Below are 23,619 nucleotides of genomic sequence, written 5' to 3' on the forward strand. Positions count from 1 at the left end.
AAAACTGGTCTGGGAGGCTACCAAGAGGCCTACAGCATCATTAAAGGAGCTGCAGGAATATCTGACAAGTACTGGCTGTGTGGTACATGTGACAACAATCTCCCGTATTCTTCATATGTCTGGGCTATGGGGTAGAGTGGCAAGATGAAAGCCTTTTCTTACGAAGAAAAACATCCAAGCCAGGATACTTTTTGCAGAAAAGCATCTGAAGTCTCCCAAAAGCATGTGGGAAAAGGTGTTATGGTCTAATGCAGGGGTGTCAAACTCAAATTCATCGGGGGCCGCATCAGCAGTTTGGTCACCATCAAAGGGCCGGTTGTATCGGACTTATGGGGGATCTGTGGGTGACACTTATGGGGGATCTGTGGGTGACACTTATGGGGGATCTGTGGGTGACACTTATGGGGGATCTGTGGGTGACACTTATGGGGGATCTGTGGGTGACACTTATGGGGGATCTGTGGGTGACACTTATGGGGGATCTGTGGGTGACACTTATGGGGGATCTGTAGGTGACACTTATGGGGGATCTGGGGTGACACTTATGGGGGATCTGGGGTGACATTTATGGGGGATCTGGGGTGACACTTATGGGGGATCTGGGGTGACACTTATGGGGGATCTGGGGTGACACTTATGGGGGATCTGGGGTGACACTTATGGGGGATCTGTGGGTACTTACAACTACAAGCGCTCGCCGCTCGGTAGGCAGGAGGGAGGAGGCAGGCCGGGAGGACAGGCGCTGGCAGCGTGAGTCATACGTCATGCGCCCACACCGCCTGCTTCATTCATAAAGTGGGCGGCGCAGGCGCGTGACGTATGACTCACACTGCCAGCGCCCAGCCTGCCTCCTCCCTCCTCCCTCCTCTCAGTCTCGGCGAGCGCTTGTAGTTTTATTATCACTTCCTGCAGGGGCCGCCTGCAGGAAGTGATAATAAAAGGTGAAGGCTGGCGGCCGGCGGCGGGCCACATGACAAGGTCTGGCGGGCCGGATTCGGCCCGCGGGCCTTGTGTTTAACACCCGTGGTCTAATGAAACCAAGGTTGAACTTTGTGGCCATAATTCCAAAAGTTATGATTGGCGCAAAAACAACACTGCACATCACCAAAAGAACACCATACCCACAGTGAAGCATGGTGGCGGCAGCATCATGCCAAGGGGCTGTTTTTCTTCAGCTGGAACTGGGGCCTTAGTTAAGCTAGAGGGAACAGCTCCAAATACCAGTCAATATTGGCACAAAACATTCAGGCTTCTGCTAGAAAGCTGAACATGAAGAGGAACTTGATCTTTCAGCATGACAACGACCCAAAGCATACATCCAAATCAACAAAGGAATGGCTTCACCAGAAGAAGATTAAAGTTTTGGAATGGCCCAGCCAGAGCCCAGACCTGAATCCGATTGAAAATCTGTGGGGTGGTCTGAAGAGGGCTGTGCCCAGGAGATGCCCTCGCAATCTGACAGATTTGGAGTGTTTTTGCAAAAAAGAGTGGGCAAATCTTGCCAAGTCAAAATGTGCCATGCTGATAGACTCATACCCAAAAAGACTGAGTGCTGTAATAAAATCAAAAGGTGCTTCAACAAAGTATTAGTTTAAGGGTGTGCACACTTATGCAACCATATATATATATATATATATTTTTTTTTTTATTAGCATTTTTTCTTCCCTCCACCTAAAAGATTTCAGTTTGTTTTTCAATTGAGTTGTACAGTTACTGAGAGGGGAACATGAAATCTTTTGGTATATTGTTAGGGTCTATTCACACGTCCGCAAAACACGGACACCGGCCATGTGCGTTCCACATTTTGCAGACCGCACATGGCTGGCACTATAATAGAAATGCCTTTTCTTGTCCATGTCAGCAGACAAGAATAGGACATGTTCTATTTTTTTGCTGTCTGCATCTTTTGCGGCCCCATTGAAATTTAATGGGTCCGCACCCATTCTGCAAAATTGCGGAACGGATGCGGACCCATTTTGTGGACGTGTGAATGGACCCTTAGGGATCATGGGACATGTAATAATCAGAATCACTCTGTATTATGTAATGTCATTATGTTCGCCATATCGATTGCAATAATATCATTATGCAGTTACCCTTTAAGGACTGGTGACATCAGTGAGATGTGAGGTGCATTTCAATCATAATCCGTCCCTGGATTGAATTAATACAGTAGATGTTAACAGTCAGATATTGTGGGATTGTCATGTATAGAAGTCTTCACGGTATAGATGAGGCTGCTGCAGGTGAATGAACAATGATGGTGCCAGTTAAGTGTTGCAGATGGCACACGAGTGCAATAGCAGCATGGCATGACCCAGCACTGTGCAGTTATCTGCCCCTCTGAAGCATGACTGTGCACGGTGACCTCTGCAGATGAACGAGTTTCGAGTTGCTGTGGCAACAAGAATGTGCTGTCATCCTGAGCGCTTAATCTTCTAAATAATCCCCCATCTGTTCCTTCCTGGTGGACGGATCTTGATAGTGTAAACACCCCTGATGTTTCTTGTAGAGGAGGGGTCACCACCACCGTGTAGCTAGAGCCAGCCACGTAAGTCCAGGTCATATCCCCAACAACAAGCGTTCATGATCAGAATGTGTGATTCTAGTCAATGCCAGACCAGGGCCCACCAGATGAAATTATTCTCGGGGCCCAACCCTTATAACATCTATAAAGTCTAATATGTTTTTAATAAAAGACATAGACCCTAGAAGCAAGTGATAAGCTCCAAAGTCAGCTCCAAGTGTTTTTTGTTTTTTCTTATGCTTCATGTTGTAAGGCACCATCTGCATAGAGGCATCAAATTGTAGGTTAGCCACAAAAAGTTGCACTTCAAAGAAAGCTGTCTTCATTTCCGATGAGAGCTTACTACCATCGTTCTGAAGGAAAGGCAGTATATGAACGAGGCTCTTTCTACAGCTTTTGACATAGCACATTAGATTCCCAATTTAACTGATGAGGTCCACAAGACCAAAACAGATCTGTCCACAAAAAAGTGTTCTTAAATAAATATTTCCTAAATCCTATACCTACTGGCACAAGACACTGACTATTACACTGTCGTCATATTTATAGCACTTTAGAGTCTGACTTCTATAAGAGGGCTTTGGGAACCTTTTTTTCCCATAAGGAATTAAAAAATTCCTGATGGTTTAAGAAATGCAGTGGTCCAAGGAGACTGCCCAAGGCATCTCATGACTTAAGGGCCTTTTACACAGGCCGCGAGTCCGCCAGATAATCGCTAACAAACGTTCAAAGGAACGCTCATTAGCGATTATCTGGCTGTGTAAGGCCCCTTGCAGACGAGTGTGTCCGGATGCATCCCGGTGCATTGTGGCAAACCCGCGCGAGTAGGTACGCAATTGCAGTCAGTTTTGACTGCGATTGCGTTCCGATGTTAAGTTTTTATCGCGCAGGTGCAATGTGTTTTGCACGCCCGTGATAAAAAACCGACTGTGGTACCCAGACCCGAACTTCTTCACAGAAGTTCAGGTTTGCGTTAGTTGTAGTGTAGATTGTATTATTTCCCCTTATAACTTGGTTATAAGGGAAAATAAAAGCATTCTAAATACAGAATGCATAGTACAATAGGGCTGGAGGGGTTAAAAAAATAACAATAATAATTTAACTCACCTTAATCCACTTGTTCGCGCAGCCCGGCATCTCCTTCTGTCTTCATCTGTGAGCAATAGGACCTTTTGATGACGTCACTGCGTTCATCACATGGTCCATCACATGATCCATCACCATGGTGATGGATCATGTGATGAGCATAGTGACGTCATCAAAGGTCCTATTGATCACAGATGAAGACAGAAGAGATGCCGGCTGCGCGAACAAGTGGATTAAGGTGAGTTAAATTTATATATATTTTTTTTAACCCCTCCAGCCCTATTTGCAGTACGCCTCCCTGCAGGGTGAGGCGAATGGTGAGGTCACAGGGGTGGTTGTAGTACTCACAATCTTTTGTATACCCTGGGCAGACGTACAGCAGTGATGGAGAGGCTGGCACAGGGGACCTCTGGGGCACTCTCTGTGTATAGGGACCAGGCCTGATGGTAGATGAGGTTCCCTGGATGTTGCAGGTGTTTAATGTGCCGGTGGCAAGATCCCTTTAAATTTGTGACGCCAGTGCCGGTAACTGTGGCACACCGATTTATATTAGGAATAATTGAGGAGCACGATGTTGTGGTGAACCAAAACGTCCTTTTACTGGAAACAGTTAACTATTTACAGTTTTTTCGTTAAAGTTCCATATTTCAGCAGCAGTCACTAGCAGGCTTCACATCAATGGCAGGTACAATGTTCTTGCAAGATACTCAGAGGGTTAAAACAAATACAGACCAGGCTGCACTTTTCCTCAGAATCCTGGCTGTCTTTATCCCAAGGCCCATATGCCCTAATGCTGGCTTTATCCTTGGTAGGGGAAACTTCCTCAGGTATATATATCCTTGCTTTAAGTAAAATCCTTCTGCCCTTCAGCTCTCAGGTTGGCTGGAAACACTTTTTGGCTCTGCTCTGCTCTGGTTATGGGAACTTGGTCTTTCTCTCAGGAGGCACACCCTCCTCCTGGTGGCAAGCTAGAAGCCTGGGCTGTCTAGCTGCATGTCAGAAGCTGCTCCTTAGCTAGAGTCCACACTGACTTCTGACTACACAACTCCCTTCCCTGAACAGGACCTGACTATTTATACTAGGGGTTCCCTAGCTCCCTCTACTGTCTAGGAGGAGGAACTACACCCTAACAGGCCTGATACACACATAACAGGGAAAAATACACATAAAAGCATAGCAATATACATTAAAATGGACTGTAAAATACAATGCCACTGTTCCTCAGGAGTTGGAGAACAACGTAGCCCAATTGACCCTTGTGTAGTGCCCACATTTACCTAGTGGGACACTTCATATTTTACTATGCATTCTGTATTCAGAATGCTATTATTTTCCCTTATAACCATGTTATAAGGGAAAATAATAATGATTGGGTCTCCATCCCGATAGTCTCCTAGCAACCGTGCGTGAAAATCGCACCGCATCCGCACTTGCTTGTGGATGCTTGCGATTTTCACGCAACCCCATTCATTTCTATGGGGCTTGCGTTACGTGAAAAGCGCACAAAGAGGAGCATGCTGCGATTTTCATGCAACGCACAAGTGATGCGTGAAAATCACCGCTCGTGTGCACAGCCCCATAGAAATGAATGGGACAGGATTCAGTACGGGTGCAATGCGTTCAACTCACGCATTGCACCCGCGTGGAATACTCGCCCGTATGAAAGGGGCCTAAAGATGCCGCCAATTACCCGATGAGCGAGCGAAACACTTGTTCGTCATGTAATTGGATTGTTTGTGCAGGTTGTGCTGTCGAAACACGCTCTGCTGCCGACAAACAAGTCTGTACAGGGACGAACAATACTGTGGAGGAGATCACTGCATGTAAATCTTGTCACTTCGCTGAAGAGCAGGCGATTGCCAGGAAGAAATGCTAAAGGGATCTTAACGTGGCTTTCATATAGTCTTAGGCCGCTTTCAGATGAGTAAGTTGTACACTCTGGACTCGGAGCGTGTCACGACCCTTGGTCATAGTCGTGACTCCTGTAACCGTATGCAGTTGCCTGCGGTCTTGGTGTTGTTGTCAATCTACTATAGCCCTCACCTGTGGTTGCCGCTGGCAACATTGTGTATGTGGCAGCAGAGCAGCCTGAGCGGTGCTAGGCAGCTTGCTGCAATAGGCATGCGGTTGCACCTGGCAACCTCTCTTTGTGGGTGTGCCTTTTGTCGGTGTGCACGGTGTGTAGGAGGTGACCTTCTCCATTATTCCTGTCCTGGCCATGCTCTGACCACCCATCTGCTGATACCGCACGGCTGAGGGTTTTCCCCATCCGCAGCCGTGACAGTATGACCACCAGGGTGGCCCTCACTGGCAGATGGTAAATAACCAGGAGGATGTCTCCAGCAAGCATGGCTGAAGAACCCCCACTGACTACTGCTATTCACTGAGGCTTTATAGGGCCAAGTAGCCACACCCACAGTGAGACACACCCAGTGCACACACACACTAGGAAGGAAGTTAACCCTTCCAACACCAGGGAAGGGAAGACATCAACTTAAAGGGGAAGTGCACACAACACATATAACACCCCGTGCACACCGACAAAAGGCACACCCACAAAGAGAGGTTGCCAGGTGCAACCGCATGCCTATTGCAGCAAGCTGCCTAGCACCGCTCAGGCTGCTCTGCTGCCACATACACAATGTTGCCAGCGGCAACCACAGGTGAGGCAACATACTATAGCCCTCTTCTGTGATTGACAACAACACCAAGACCACAGGCAACTGCATACGGTTACAGGAGTCATGACCATGACCAAGGGTCGTGACACTGCGTGAGTATATCACAGCTCCCGTTCTAGCACTGCCAGGGTCACATATTGATTTATGATGCTATGTAACCCTTAGAGCTCAATGTTATACTATTGCTGAAAAACCTCATAAAAGTTTGTCATGTATTAGGTATTCATATACAGCAGAAGTATCATTTTATATTTTTTTCAGTAATTGTAAAAAAAACTATGTATGGCACAAAATAAATATCTCATTACTAAAAAAAATATATAAAATTATACTTCTGATATATACAGTCAGGTCCATAAATATTGGGACATCAACACAATTCTAACATTTTTGGCTCTATACACCACCACAGTGGATTTGAAATGAAACAAACAAGATGTGCTTTAACTGCAGACTGTCAGCTTTAATTTGAGGGTATTTAAATTCAAATCAGGTGAACGGTGTAGGAATTACAACAGTTTGCATATGTGCCTCCTACTTGTAAAGGGACCAAAACTAATGGGACAATTGTCTTCTCAGCTGTTCCATGGCCAGGTGTGGGTTATTCCCTCATTATCCCAATTACAATGAGCAGATAAAAGGTCCAGAGTTCATTTCAAGTGTGCTATTTGCATTTGGAATCTGTTGCTGTCAAATCTCAAGATGAGATCCAAAGAGCTGTCACTATCAGTGAAGCAAGCCATCATTAGGCTGAAAAAACACAACAAACCCATCAGAGAGATAGCAAAAATATTAGGCGTGGCCAAAACAACAGTTTGGAACATCCTTTAAAACAAGGAACGGACCGGTGAGCTCAGCAACACCAAAAGACCCGGAAGACCACGGAAAACAACTGTGGTGGATGACCGAAGAATTCTTTCCCTGGTAAAGAAAACACCCTTCACAACAGTTGGCCAGATCAAGAACACTCTCCAGGAGGTAGGTGTATGTGTGTCAAAGTCAACAATCAAGAGAAGACTTCACCAGAGTGAATACAGAGGGTTCACCACAAGATGTAAACCATTGGTGAGCCTCAAAAACAGGAAGGCCAGATTACAGTTTGCCAAACGACATCTAAGAAAGCCTTCACAGTTCTGGAACAACATCCTATGGACAGATGAGACCAAGATCAACTTGTACCAGAGTGATGGGAAGAGAAGAGTACGGAGAAGGAAAGGAACTGCTCATGATCCTAAGCATACCACCTCATCAATGAAGCATGGTGGTGGTAGTGTCATGGCGTTGGCATGTATGGCTGCCAATGGAACTGGTTTTTATTGTATTTATAGATGATGTGACTGTTGACAAAAGCAGCAGGATGAATTCTGAAGTGTTTTGGGCATTATTATCTGCTTATATTCAGCCAAATGCTTCAGAACTCATTGGACCCACAGTGCAGATGGACAATAACCAAAAGCATACTGCAAAAGCAATTAAAGAGTTTTTTAAGGGAAAGAAGGGGAATGTTATGCAATGGCCAAGTCAATCACCTGACCCGAGTCCGATTGAGCATGCATTTCACTTGCTGAAGACAAAACTGAAGGGAAAATGCCCCAAGAACAAGCAGGAACTGAAGACAGTTGCAGTAGAGGCCTGGCAGAGCATCACCAGAGATGAAACCCAGCGTCTGGTGATGTCTATGCATTTCAGAATTCAGGCTGTAATTGACTGCAAAGGATTTCACACCAAGTATTAAAAAGTGAAAGTTTGATTTATGATTATTCTGTCCCATTACTTTTGGTTCCTTAACAAGTGGGAGGCAAATATGCAAACTGTTGTAATTCCTACAACGTTCACCTGATTTGGATGTAAATACCCTCAAATTAAAGCTGACAGTCTGCAGTTAAAGCACATCTTGTTCTCTTCATTTTAAATCCATTGTGGTGGTGTATAGAGCCAAAAATGTTAGAATTGTGTCGATGTCCCAATATTTATGGACCTGACTGTATGGATGCAAAATACATGGGAAACTACTACTGAGGATTTTAGCCATAATATATTTTCAGCCATTTAACATGGACCAGCCTGTTTTGGGCCTTACTCACTAAGTGTTTTTTTTTTCCTTTTTTCATCGTCCTGTTCGAAGAGCTATACATTTTTCATTTTTCCGTCTATATAGCTTTATGAGGGCTTGTTTTTTTGCGGGACAAGTTATAGTTTTTTAATGGTGCCATTTTGGGGTACACATAAATTTCTGATTAGCTTTTATTAACTCTTTCTGGGAGGGAGATGGGAAAAACAGCAATACTGCCACTGCGTTTTTACATTATAAATTTTACGGCGTTCATTTTTCAGTATAAATAACATAATATCATTATTCTCTAGTTCAGTACGATTACAGTGATAACAAATACATATAGTTTTTTTTACATTTTACAACTTTTTTGCAATAAAATACCTTTTTTTTAAGGAAAAAAAATGTTTTTGCATTGCCACTTCCCATAACTTTTTTATTTTTATTTTATATGGAGTTGTGTGAGGGCTTGATATTTGGGGGATGACTTGTATTTTTCATTGGTATCATTTTGGAGTAAATGGCCCCTTTTTGATTACTTGTTATTACGTTTATTCGGTGGCAACTAAGAATAAATGATCAATTCTGTCTTTTTTTTTTTTTTTTTGCTTTCTGTTCACCGTAGGGGATAATTTACATGATATTTATGTAGTCCGGGTCGTTACGGACGCAGCAATACCAAAACATATGGGGAAGATTGTATATTTTATTTTCATAGATTATTTTTTTTTTTCACTTAATAGTCCCACAAGGGGACTATAACAGACAGCTAGCCCTATATTGCATTTTAATGGCAATGCTATTCTGACATTGACCAGCAGGTTGCTAGAAATTACTCAAGGCTGGTCTGGGGCCTACATCAGACCCCAGGCAGCCTTCACACACATCGGCACCCCACGATCGCATTTGCGGGGTGCCGATGGAAGACATCGAGAATACCGATTTGGGGTGTGTATCACTTTTTATTCCATTTTCTTGGGAGATAAATTGAGGGAAAAAACGGTGGATCAGCCTTTTTTTCTGTTACACCATTCACCATATGGGCTAACTTTTTTTATATTCTAATAGTACGGGTGTTTTCGCATACGTTTTATTTATTTTTTTAAAATATTTTCAAAACTTTTTTATTTATCCATTTTTATGCTAGGTCCCCATGTGGATCACAACTTGCAATCATCAGATTGCAACTTGCACAGAATCATGTAAATTGCTCCATTTTTCTAGTGGTGTGCAGTCCTGGGGTCCTGGGGTACACGCTGTATGACCACCCGCTCCATTGGTGTAGCTTTATGTGAGGGAATAGAACTCATTCCTGTGAGAGGAGGGGGCATGTGGAGTATTATGGGGCCATGAGGATGCAGATCTGTGTATGTGTGTGTGTGTGGGGGGGCTTTATGGGGGTGTAAATTTGTGAGGAGGGGGCATGTGGTGTATTTTGGGGCCATGAGGGTGCAGATCTGTGTAAGGAGCTTTATGGGATGTAAATCTGTGAGGGCGGGAATCGACAGTATTACAAGATTTGGGGCCCCACTTTTGATTTTGCCCATGGCCACATTTTGTCTAAAACCGGTATCATAAGCACCACATTTTTATTAATATATAAAGTGCATTGGTTACAGATTGTAGATAGGATGGGGGGGGGGGGGGTCACGCTGCAAAGAGAAGGCAGGAGACACTGAGACAACAGCAGTAAGCAGTGACATAAATATTACATCCTATGTTATAGAAAAATATATTTTTTTGCACAATGTTATCTATATTTCAGTCTCATTTAATAATTTAACGACGTTCAATTAAGTTTTCGGTTCCTGCTGAAAAAAAAAAGTGTTATATGACAACCACTGCCATAGTCATACTATGAAGTGCCACCACTGTGTGCAGGTTGTATAAACTGGAACGGTGAGGGTTGTATCTGCAATAGATTAGCACATCTTGGGTTTTGACCTGTATCAGCAGTAGATGTGTCCTAGGTAATGCATGTCAAATAAGTTGTCGCAATATCAGCAATTGATCATCTGCATGTCCTAAAGGTCCCTTTTACACGGCTAAGGATCTTAAAGATAATCGCTAACGAGCGTTCATTAGGTATTATCTGGCGGTGTAAGTATACTGCCTATTACCCAATGAACAAGCAAAATGCTTGTTCATCAGGTAATCTGATCGTTTGTGTGTACACGATCTGTCAGTATGGGGAAGAACGATGGCATTGGCGATTTCTCCTCCCAATACTCTGGAGGAGATCGCTGCATGTAAATGCAACGATCTTCTCCACCAGCGAGCAGCAGATTGTTGGGACGGAACGCTTCCTTCCCGACAATCTGCTGCTCTGTTGCCTTGCGTAAAGGGACCTTAAGGCTGTATTACACAGCCCGATGTGGCAGATGATTGTTGGGAGTGAAGCTTTCCCTCCTGGCAATCGCCTGCTCGCTAACAGAGGAGACCACTGCTATTATATGCAGCAATCTCCTCCGCAACATGGGGAGAAATGATCGCTATGCCATCGCTTCTCCCCATGGTGTATAGTGGTTTACCGGCGGCAGATCGTTATTAGACACCACGATCTGTCACCTGCAAACAATATATTTTTTAACATGTAAAAAGATTTTGATTGCCTGATTATCAAGAGTTTGCTCGTTCATCAGGCAATCGGTGGTAGTATTAAGGAGCCTTCACACGCTGCAGATTTTGTGGCAGAAAATTCAGCGACTGAAAATCAGTTCTATTCATTTGAGCAAGCGCATGGATTTCCGCAAGCCCCATTAAGGTGAATGGAACTGATTTTCAGTGGCGGAATTTTCTGCTACAAAATCTGCCGCATGTGAAGGTACCCTTACACTGCCAGATGATTGACGATCGCGCAAACATATGGGCTAACTTTTTTTAGATTCTAATAATACGGGTGTTTTCTCAATTTTTTTTTTATATATTTTCAATTTTTTTATTTTTATTTATCTATTTATTTATTTTTTTGCTAGGTCCCCAAGTGGATCAGATTGCAACTTGCACAGAATCATGTAAATTGCTCCATTTTTCTGTATAGAAATCACTATATCACAGTTCAGTGCTGCCACCTAGTGGCCTGAACTGGGGTACACTAATAATGAGCCTGGAAGCCTACTACACACTGAGGCTCATTTTTAGAACAGGGTGCTTTCCCCGATCCTTGCTGGGGGAAAGCGCTCCTGAACAGGAAGACTGTGCTTCTGTTTTTTTAACACTCTCAAATACCGTGGTGACATTTGACCACGGCACCTGAGTGGTTAAATGTTTACTTCCGCATTACCGCAGATTGTGGACATGGGCTTGTGGGTGCCTGCTGCGGTTGTTATGGCACCCTCTCCGCTCCAGAGTGGGCACCATCCTTAAAGACCCACCATGCGCTGTACATTTACGGTGGATGTAGGAAAGGGGTTAATGCTCACATGACCAAATGTCAATAGGACAGAGCTTTGTTTCTGCATGGACACGAGCTTGTGGAGGTACTTTGGGAGAGACTGGTTGTGTATGCCTTCAAGTGGCCGGGTGAGGGGGGTCTAGTGGTGTACACTCTGTATGACCACCTGCTCCATTGCTGTAGCTTTATGTGAGGGAATAGAACTTATTCCTGTGAGAGGAGGGGGCATGTGGAGTATTCTGTGGGCCATGAGGGTGCAGATCTGTGTATGTGTGTGTGTGTGTGAGGGGCTTTATGGGGGTGTAAATTTGTGAGGAGGGGGCATGTGGTATATTTTGGGGGCATGAGGGTGCAGATCTGTGTGAGGAGCTTTATGGGGTGTAAATCTGTGAGGGCCGGAATCAACAGAATGTGACTGTATTGTTAGTACAGTATTGCAAGATTTGGGGCCCCACTTTTGATTTTGCCCAGGGCCCCATTTTGTCTAAAACCGGCCCTGAAAAGCGGCCTTACTAAATCCCTAATCTGTGCTTAAGATAAGGCCCACAAGATCAAGTGTTGATAGGGCTAACAGGACTAAAACAGATCTGTCAAATAAGAGGCGTCTCCAAGTGGTTAATGGCCTTCTCATGTGTCAACAACCCTACTGAAATGACATAACAATCCTCCTTGTACTTCTTTTTTCAATTTTGCACTGCCTGAATTTCTCTGCATTTCTGCTGATTCTTCCCCACTTTTCCAAAGAATCTGTATCCAATCAAACAAGATCTGCAGTCTGTGCAAAGGTTTACAACAGTGTTTCTTAACAATCCTCAGCCAAGTCCCCCAACTCCCATTGTACAGTACAGTACCTCCAAGGATATGTCTAAACACTGGGAAGCCTATTAAAACCACCGCATACATAGAGAGAGAACCTGTATACATGACATGTTCTCCCTGGGGTGCATATACCACAGGTTGAGAACCTATGATCTTCTACCAAACCAAAACAGATCAGTGGACACGTTTGCCTGTGATTAGCTGGAAAGACTCCCAGCAGAGGGTCCCCCAACTGTGGCTCTTTAGTGTTATGAACCTACATCTCCCAGCATGCCATTATAGCTTTCGGCTGTCAGAGCATGCCAGGATTTGTGGTTTTCCAACAGCTTGAGAGCCACAGGTTGTAGATCACTGACATATTTGGTAGACAAGTTTAAAGTGAAGGTTCATTTAGCAAAACTACAACTTCAGTAGACAGTAATGTGAGAGTATAGGACCTCTTGATGAACATGGTCAAGCTGTGCTCTAGTATCATAAGGACCACATCTTTATTAATATATAAAGTGCATTGGTTACAGATTGTAGATAGGATGGGGGGGGGGGGGGTCACACTGCAAAGAGAAGGCGGGAGACACTGAGACAACAGCAGTAAGCAGTGACATAAATATTACATCCTATGTTATAGAAAAATATATTTTTTGCACAATGTTATCTATATTCCAGTCTCATTTAATGATTTAACGACGTTCGATGAAGTCTTCGGTGCCTACTGAAAAAAAAGGTGTTATATGACAACCACTGCCACAGTCATACTATGAAGTGCCACCACTGTGTGCAGGTTGTATGAACTGGAACGGTGAGGGTTGTATCTGCAATAGATTAGCACATCTTGGGTTTTGACCTGTATCAGCAGTAGATGTGTCCTAGGTAATGCGTGTCAAATAAGTTGTCGCAATATCAGCAATTGATCATCTGCATGTCCTAAAGGTCCCTTTTACACGGCTAAGGATCTTAAAGATAATCGCTAACGAGCGTTCATTAGGTATTATCTGGCAGTGTAAGTGTACTGCCTATTACCCAATGAGCAAGCAAAATGCTTGTTCATCAGGTAATCTGATCGTTTGTGTGTACACGATCTGTCAGTATAGGGAAGAGCAAAGGCATTAGCGATCACTCCTCCCAATTCTCTGGAGGAGATCGCTGCATGTAAATGCAACAGTCTTCTCCACCAGCGAGCAGCAGATTGTTGGGACGGAACGCTTCCTTCCCGACAATCTGCTGCTCTGTTGCCTTGCGTAAAGGGACCTTAAGGCTGTATTACACAGCCCGATGTGGCAGATGATTGTTGGGAGTGAAGAGTTCCCTCCTGGCAATCGCCTGCTCGCTAACAGAGGAGACCACTGCTATTGCATGCAGCAATCTCCTCCGCAACATGGGGAGAAATGATCGCTATGCCATCGCTTCTCCCCATGGTGTATAGTGGTTTACCGGCGGCAGATCGTTATTAGACACCACGATCTGTCACCTGCAAACGATAATTTTTTTTAACATGTAAAGATTTTGATTGCCTGATTATCAAGAGTTTGCTCGTTCATCAGGCAATCGGTGGTAGTATTAAGGAGCCTTCACACGCAGCAGATTTTGTGGCAGAAAATTCAGCGACTGAAAATCAGTTCCATTCATTTGAGCAAACACATGTATTTCCGCAAGCCCCATTCAGGTGAATGGAACTGATTTTTAGTTGTGGAATTTTCTGCTACAAAATCCACCGCGTGTGAAGGTACCCTTACACTGCCAGATGATTGACGATCGTGCAAACACTGGTTAGTGATTAATACAGGCTCTAGGTATGGAGGTGACAGAACTGAAAATAGTATCTGCAGTAGATTAGTTTAGCCTGGATTTGCACTTCATATAAATTGAGGGAGCAATAAATCAGGAGGTCTTCAGGGTCTGCAAGTTATCGAGGTGACTGCTGTACCGACAATAAATTAGCATGTCCTGGGCTTATAAATCACATAATTTCGATCTGTATCTGCATTATATTAGTGTGTCATGGGTACGTGGGTGCTAATTTGGCATATCATGGGTACTGACACTATGATGAATTTTGTAGTATACTATAATTGTAGATCTTATACATTAGAGCTAGTTTGGAGGCCATATGAGTAGGTGCTATATCGATATAAGGTAAGATGGCCTCGGTGTGCAGGTCTGTGAGGGCATTATAGGCTGGCTGGGTTCATTATACAATTAGCAGCGGTCTCTACATTTGATAAGCATGTCCTCATCGTGCAGGTTATATAAGTGAAGGCTCAACAATAGATTAGCATGTCCTGGGTGTGGAGACCTTACAAGTGGAGGCTATAGGTGCAGTATATTAGCATGGCCTGGCTGTAAAGACCCTACAAGTAGAACCTATAGCAGCAATAGATTAGCCTGGCCTGGCTGTAGAGACCCTACAAGTGGAAGCTATAGCAGCAATAGATTAGCCTGGCCTGGGTGTAGAGACCTTACAAGTGAAGGCTTATAGGCGCAGTATATTATCATGGCCTGGCTGTAGAAGATCTTACAAGTGGAGGCTATAGGTGCAGTAGATTAGCATGGCCTGGCTGTAGAGACCCTACAAGTGGAGCCTTTAGCAGCAATAGATTAGCATGGCCTGGGTGTAGATAAGTAAAGTAGAGGCTATAGCCGCAATCGATTAGCATGAGTTGCAGTAGATTGGTAAATTCATTTCATCCACCTTAATTCTTCAGTGACCTGCACACATTTACGGTATAAATAGATCATACCCGGTAAAACGCCATAGTCACCTCAAACTCTGTCCGTTGTGAACATTGTGCTATTACATATTGATACAGAATGATGTGGTGCCAGCCTATTGTGTCACCAGCCATTATTGGTCTACAGTGCCCATCATGTTTTAGCTCTTAATTAAGAGTGCATACTGGGAGTTAGCGTTGAGGAACAGCTGCAGAGCCAGAGGTTGTCCTCCTCCTCGTTCACTTCTCCGGCTGCTTCAAGCTGTGTTGCTCTAGGTAACTAAGTGCATTGCTTTAATGACATATGGAAAAGAGGCATTTAAAAATGACGCAAATAGATCACTGAGGTTTTTGGAGTCCCTGCGGCCTCTGACTCTGGCATCCGTAATTAGCTTATTATGAATGAACCTTCATCCGTCCATGCCCAAGACTTACCAGTAAGAGGCTATGAAACTCTCTAAGTATGAATACAAGGAAAATAAAAATTCTAGCAAATAGTGGGGGACAAACCGTCGACAGGCTGCCATTTTTATTGCCGCTTCTTTGTGAGTCGGGAGGGGGTAAAAATTGTGTCAGAAAAATATAGTCCCTGTGTTGCAATCCTGTAAAAGATCTGTGGCGTCTGCTGAGATCAGTTACAAGACTGAAGGTTACAGAGGCTTCTCTCTACCAGTCTCCGTCTAGGATCAGACTCGCACAAGCATCCTGAGACTGACAGCGTGGTCACTGTTGAGAATGTCAAAGGGTTTTTATTGTTTTCTCTCATTATATGCATATGGTCTACAGTATTTGCACTTTCCGTTCTTTATGATGGGCATTCAGAAGAAAAGTTCACAGATATGTCCACATGCTTTATTGTGTCTAGCAGTTGTTGGATCTAGATATTGAACATCATCCCATATGAAACTCTTCTTATTGGTTGATGAATTCATATCTGGTTTGTACCACAGACAGTAGTCAAGTTGTTCTATGGCTGAATTTACACCCTTTGTAGAGTTGCTAGCAGGGTTGTGGATGCATCCATTAGGTAACCACCCTTTTTCTAAAATGAGTCACTTGCAACTCATACCAGAGTATATTTCTCACGCTACAGATGAAATCTGCCTCTGCTCTTCTTGTTCTCCTTCTGCGTCACCCATTAGGGGCTGACGTTTTTTCAACTCTCGGTGGTACTTTGCCATTAGAGAGGCATAGATACACCCGTAAGCTGCTGCGACCACCATCATGATGCAGACTACACCACAAACAACTCCAGCAATGATCACAGTGCCAATAGCTCGCCGGACACTTGTAGGGCGATACTTCTGCCTTTGAGGACAGTCTGGACTCGGTTCTGGCTCTGCATGGGCTGGGCTTGTTTTGGTGCAGGGTGGAGCCGGCCTATCAGCAGGTCCTGAACTGTTCTCATCCTCTAACTGTGAACAGTAGCTGAACATCTCTACAGGAACCATGCGTATGTCTCTCCCCCTCAGTTCCTTTGGAAGGGTGCACTGCAGCTCGTCAATCTTCCCCCCTGAAGAGATAATGAATTGGGAGAATGGTTAATTTTAGCTGGATAACCAGATGCGGATGTTTTATGGTACTTTAATGGATAAATGTAGCAGATGAAGTAGAGACACTGGGGGAGATATATCATCCCCCATACATCAGGAAACTGGCGTTAAAACCCTGGGAGAGCAACTTTTTAAATGCCATTTGCGCAAAAATATTGGCGTTTTACTGTTGCCCGACACTTTCTGAAAAGGAGTTGTAGTATGGGCATGGTCAACTGAACATTTATCATCCTTTATGCCAGATTTCATTCTAGGTGCATGGACTGCCAGAGGATGCGCTTCATTTAAAACAAGGCATGCACCTCATCATAAATTAAGGGCATCCTTCGGTGACGCATGGGATATAAACACCAGGGTAGAGCATGCCAGTCTTGATAACTCTCTCCCTATGTCTTCCTGCTGGAGAACCCATGTTGCAGATGTCTGGAGGAGACGGTGCTTGTAATGATCTCCATTTACAGGGACAACAAGCAGGTGTCATACAAAATAGCAAAGGCACAAATCTCATAAGCAAATATGCCCATCCAAATGCGATGTACCATAGAGGACGACCATTCTGCTGCTATCTGGCCCCTAGACAGAGGGGGTCTGCCCTGGTTGGTTACATCACTTATTTTAGTAGGTGATGAGAACCTTTGCAGGTGTCCCCTCTTCACAAATCCTACAACCAAGGGGTTTGTGTGAGTTAATTTAAAAATCATGGAAAGAAATCCTCATGTCCCTCATGGTTAGGAGGATGGAGTGTTAACCAACACCAGAAGGGGGCCCCATCAGCTCTGTGTAGGCCATTATGTTACATAGGAGAATATTAGGCTGGAATTGTTTGCACTCGTAATGGACTACTAACACCACCTGGCTACAGCTAATATTACCCAAAATTCTTATCCTGTCTCCAGATGATTAGCTTGAAGCTCATAGCCCCAACTGTAAAATCTGCACCAGTGCCTTTCCTGCTGTTTATGCTACTAGGGACCAGAGCTCAGGTAAACTGCATACGGTGCACTCCCTGAGGCTCATGCACATGGCTTAATTGCCATTTCTAGATGGCCATACTTTACCTATGTATGCCTCTAATTTCATGAGCATTTCTTGTAGCCTTCCATGGCTCTGTACTATGCTGCATGCAAGATCTGTGGTATAGGATAGGATAATTGATAGGATATATAATTGCTGGTACCCCACAGGTCAATAGATCAAGAACCTCAAGCTACCGTTCTGGAGGAGTTTGAATGGAGCGGTGGTCAGGCATGCACAATGTTGCTCTATTCAATCTCTATGGGACTTGCAGGCATAGCTAAGCATTGAATTGTATGTGCACCGCTTATCATATGTGCACCGCTTATCATATGTACAGCGCTATGGAATGAATGGCGCTTAAATAATAAATAATAATAATAATAATTGTGCCATCTTCATGAGTCCCATAGACTTTAAATTAAGGAGAATGTGCAAGCATGACAACCACTTCATTGAAACTCTTCTGATCCCCGTTCTAATGATCAGTAGTGGCCCTTGCGTTGTGGCCCTAGTGATCATACATTCATCATTTTTCCTGTGGACAGACCATAAATGTTTTAGTGAGATTACCCCATTAATATTCTCTGGTATCTGTGCCCCTTCTACCTACATTATAGCATCTGCACCCAAGTAGCCAAGAGTACGTTACGCACATTGGACCCTACTTGTAGAGGAAAAGGGACTGTATGAGGATCAGCATTACTGTGGTCCCACCAATAGTGATAATGAAGCTTCTTGAAACTATGGCTTACCTCGATAAGAGAACCACTCCATCCAGTGCTTGAAGTCTCTGAGGTTGCAGTCACACTCCCAGGGATTGTCACCAAGCTGAATGTTCTCCAAGCTACTTAGAGGTTCAAAGGTCATCCTTTCCAGACTCTGAAGTCGATTGGAGCGTAAGGACAACCAGTGCAGGGTTTGGAGGTCGTCAAATAATCCCGAGGGCAGCAAGGACAAGAAATTGAGGGAGAGGTCCAGTCTACGAAGTTGCGGGAGGCCCTGAAACAGGTCGCGTTCCAAGCCACGAATGCTATTATTGCGAAGGCGGATCTCTGTAAGATTGACCAGTTCCACAAACACTTGTGATGGCAGCAGGTCAAGGAAGTTGTTGGAGAGATCCAGGCGGTGCAAGGCCGTCAAATTGGAAAAGGGGCCTCCAGACAAAGAGCTTATCCGGTTGTTCAGCAGCAGGAGGATTCGGGTGTCCTGGGGGATATCTGTGGGGACAGATGTGAGTCCTCGTCCACTGCAGTCCACCTCCATACTGCTGCTGTTACACGTACAAGATGGCGGGCAGGAGAAGAGGGATGAAGCGAGACACAGAGACAGCGAGCAGACAAGGACTGAAATAGAGAGGAGATACAAAGCCAGTCAGGATGAGCACAAGATACATGTCATAAAGATGGGGTTAGAATTCTTCCACCTCTTTGGACTATCCCTGATCACGAGGCATCCCACTACTGGAACCTATTTAGAGGGGTTCACAAAATGTGTAGCGTATCACAATGGGAATAAGTAGGCGGGAAGGTGTCTGATCTCTCTACCTACATTTTGCAGAAATGACTTGTCAGTAGAAAACAAGATTTATCATGTACACTACATTCAGAGACTAAAACCCATCCAGACCGTTTCCTGCTCACACAACTGATGAGCTTGTTACAGTTCATCAGTGTAGACATGAACTGAACACAGCAGCAGCATAAATCTCTGTCCTGGCTCTTACATACACTAACACATTATAACAAAGGCTCAGCTGTACAAGCAAGACCAGATCTACATGGGATTTCATGCTCTGGATGTAAGCAAGAGTGTTTCCGTTCTTTCAAAGCAAGCAGAGCTCTTGAAAATTGTGAGAAATCGAAAAAAAAGTCTATTAGAAAGTTGGAGAACTTTTCTTTTACAATGATTAACCATTTCCATTAACCCCGTTTAATTTCATAATCATTCAGACATGAAGCTCCCCTCACTCGCTTGAAGGGGAGTAAGTGAAGCCACAACCCGGCTAAGGCCGCTTTCACACAGCCAGTGTTTGATCAGTGATTTGTGAGCCAAAACCAGGAGCAGAAAAACACAGAACCGGTGCAAATCTCTGTGTAGCCTCTGTAATGCCCCAGAGTGGCATTACCACTTCTTCACCCCGCTACTGTCTCTAATGGGCTAGTATAATGTCATCTTATGTATTTTGTTCAGGTCCACTACACTGTGCATTCCTAATCTGTTTGTAACTGTTTATTACATGTAATGTTCATGGTTCACCAGCAGGTGGCAGCAAACATGGCAGAGCTGAAGGTAGGTAGAATGGAGCTTCCGATTCCATTCTAAAACCCCCTCTGCGGAGGAGTGGGCTAGTCCCATTTCATGCAGTAAGGGTGGGGTCCAGTGAGAGTTAGGCCCCACATGAGCAAGACGGATTGGCTCCGGATGCGTTCAGTGAAACTTGCATTATTTTGCAAGCAAGTTCAGTCAGTTTTGTCTGCGATTGCGTTCAGTTTTTTCCGTGCGGGTGCAATGCGATTTGATGTGATAAAAAACTGAAGGTTTACAAACAACGTCTCTTAGCAACCATCAGTGAAAAACGCATTGCATCCGGACTTGCTTGCGGATGCAATGCGTTTTCCACTGAAGCCCCATTCACTTCTATGGGGCCAGGGCTGCGTGAAAAACGTAGAATATAGAACATGCTGCGTTTTTCACGCAACGCAGAACTGATGCGTGAAAAAAAACGCTCATGTACACAGACCCATTGAAATTAATGGGTCAGGATTCAGTGCGGGTGCTATGCGCTCACGTCACGCATTGCACCCGTGCGGAAAACTCGCTCGTGTGAAAGTGGCCTTAGTCTAGCTTACCTCCCTGCTAGGGGAAGGTGTGCAGGGCACATCTCGGCTGGATGTGCCCACGCCAGCCAGAGCACCCTAAGCTCTGCTGGCCTTGGAGGCCAAAGCTTAAAGCCTCAGAAGCCAGGAGCATAGTTCCCTAATAACTTAAGAGTCAGACTACAGAAAGAAGGTGCAGCAGACAGAAGAATCTGAGTTATACAGTCAGCCTGTCAGTACGGCAGTGCCAGAGTGAAACATATGTAGCAGAGTCGAGTTTGCTTGCCACTTTTAATGCTAAAGCCTGCTGGAACCAAGACAAAGCTTGAAGATTGTTTCTGATGAATATTTATTCAAGTAAAGATGCTGTTCAACTATATACAAGGTCTGGACTAAATTTTTTCTTGCAAATTCCTAAATTATTCCCCCTATTCATTGCTTCGGAGCCAAAGCCTGGGGTCCAGCCGTGTCCAGGTAGGAGCACCGTGACACATATAAAGGGACATTTTAGGCCGCACTATACCACTCGGCATTCCTACACCTGGGACGTGCGTCATACATCTATTAAGGGCCCTAGGGGGAGGTGCCCGTTGCACCTCCACTTCTGGTTTTGGCTCCCAATCACTGATGGAAATCACTGATTAAACACTGACTGTGTGAAAGCAGCTTTAGGGCTCATTCAGACAACCGTATGTATTTTGCGGTCTGCGGAACGCACATGGCCAACCTTTTGATAGAAATACCTATTCTTGTCCACAATTGCGGACAAGAATAGGACATGCTCCATCTTTTTTGCGAGGCCGCGGAACAGAAGTACGGATGCAGACCGCACATGGTGTGCTGTCCACATCTTTTGCGGCCCCACTGAAATGAATGGGTTTGCATCTGTTCTGCACAATTGCGGAATGGATGCTGACACATAATGAGGCCTTACACTGGGATGACAGGACACTGCACATTGACATTTAGACGTTAGGTTACGATAATTCTCAGATATGTCTCCCCTCTCCATGGGCCCTATAGAATCCACTAGGGTTATCATCATAGTACATATACCATTACCTGTGGGACCCTTGTGGAAGAATAATCTCGTTTTTTGTCAGAAGGCTTCCTATACATTAACATACGCCTCAATGGACTTATTTTGACCCTCTCCAGTCTGCTTAAATTTCTTACAATGAGTGCTTCTCAAACTGACAGGCCCCTCTGGTGTGTTGCCCCCTAGTTGTTGGTGAGACACAGCTGGGCAGGCAATTTTGACATAACTCTGAATATTTACCAGTTTCTGGTTTAGAACATATTTGACTCTTTTGTTCTTATTTTAATGTTCTTCTGGGCTCAGGAGACAAATTTTCACCTAAATTGAGGTAATTTATTTAAATTTTGGCATGGGCTTTGACCAGTGTTGAGGCTCAGATCTCATTATGGGTAGTGAGGTCCCAGTAGAACAAGAATGGGAAACCATTCTCTATACACACAGCAGCAAAGCAAAAGATGAATATCCAGGGCCTCTCATCTGCAGAGTCCTGCCACTTTTTTAATGTCACACATTCATCTTATGTTTGAAGCTATTTTTAAAGGTTTTAGAAGTTGTGAATGCCTCCCCCCTCCAGCGCCTGCAGTGAATGGCGTGATGATTGTATCTGCAGGACTGAACAGCTGCCTGTCATGGCCTAGATAATGGGGAGACCTTTGTATATCTGAAGTACAGACGTCCACAATTCACCTTTGTATGGAGGTCACCTAGCTTTTCTAGAGCCCAGAATAGCCTAGTTATGCATTGATCCGTTCCCTGTCACCAAAGGTGTCTGATCTTAAATTTGGGACACACTGTTGTCACTAAGCTTTCTCAAAAACGGATGTAGATGATAAGTGACTGAATGGAGCAATACATACTGTGTCATATCTGAATGTATGGTCTGGAGTTGCTGAGGAAGTCTCCTCAGATATAATCCTCGATTGTGTCTGTGCTATCGGCCGATTGATTCTTTTAATTGGTTATATCAATTACCTTGTACCTGAACATCGAACTACTCCAGCTGCTGTTAAACTACAACTCTCAAGGTCCCATAGAAGTGAAAGGAGGTTTCTGAGAGTTGTAGTTTCAGAACAGCTTGCTGATCCCTGCAATAGGACAATTTAAGGGCTTACATTTAGGGCTTGTTCACATCTGTGTTAGAGGCTCCATTCGGGGCCCCCGTCACCGATTTATTGCAGTGACATCTCCTGGGAGGAGCACATCGCTCGTCACACTGATGGCTACTGCGTCCAGGCTCCCTCTCTTACTGGCTGGTGGAGGTCCCGGCCACTAGCATCTTCTGCAGAGCTTGTGCACATCCAAATACTTCCCCAGCCTGGGGGTGCCTGAAATGTAGGTTCCTAGTTTACAGTTTGCCAGCGGAGGCATGTTATTCTGTCTGACTGACCCTGTACCGAACTTCCACCTGACAACCCACTGATTCTCCCCTATATTATCTGACCTTGACCTGTTCCTCATATGTACCCATTGCTGCCTGTTGTGACCATAGACTTTTTTCTTAGATACATTTGTACGCAGCCTGCCCCGAATTCGGCCTGTTTCCTGACTACAAATATAGCCCGACCCCCTCGGTGCTTCACACTGGTGTCTCTGACCACATAGTCCCATTTTATTGGGCGGCTGACCTATCTCAAGATGTAGCAGCTTGGTGACTTCCTTGCAGTAATGACCACATCCCTGTATAGGGATTAAAGGGTGAAAACCAGGGGACTGCCAGATTTACACCCTCCGAAATAACCCAAAGTGAAACTGGTTAGTTGGTGCAATGAATCCAGACCGACTGCCCGTAACAAGATTCCATCAAAAAGACTAGATAAAAAATTCCTGCTTCGGGACTTTTTTGTCTGTGAAAAAACAGGATCCTGAATGGACTCCATTTTAGTTAATGGACTCTGTTCAGTTCTATCCATTATTTTCTACTTAAACTGT

At 44.5% G+C, this 23,619-nt stretch overlaps 2 protein-coding genes across 5 annotated transcripts in view; one reads left to right on the forward strand and one right to left on the reverse strand.

Moving 5' to 3' along the window:
* The window catches only part of CACNA2D4 (calcium voltage-gated channel auxiliary subunit alpha2delta 4), a 234,855-nt gene that overhangs the window by 140,664 nt on the left and 70,572 nt on the right, over positions 1–23,619 (forward strand). The gene's annotated exons all lie outside the window — the stretch shown is intronic.
* Positions 16,348–23,619, reverse strand: part of LRTM2 (leucine rich repeats and transmembrane domains 2) — a 59,837-nt gene continuing 52,565 nt past the window's right edge. The window contains exons 2-3 of the mRNA XM_044282178.1: positions 18,588–19,178; positions 16,348–16,778 (exon numbers count right to left, since the gene is read on the reverse strand). Coding sequence (XP_044138113.1) covers positions 16,348–16,778; positions 18,588–19,178 — 1,022 coding nt within the window. The remainder of the gene's footprint in view (positions 16,779–18,587; positions 19,179–23,619) is intronic.

This window comes from Bufo gargarizans, chromosome 2, assembly GCF_014858855.1.
Source record: "Bufo gargarizans isolate SCDJY-AF-19 chromosome 2, ASM1485885v1, whole genome shotgun sequence".
In the NCBI taxonomy this organism is placed as follows: Eukaryota; Metazoa; Chordata; class Amphibia; order Anura; family Bufonidae; genus Bufo; species Bufo gargarizans.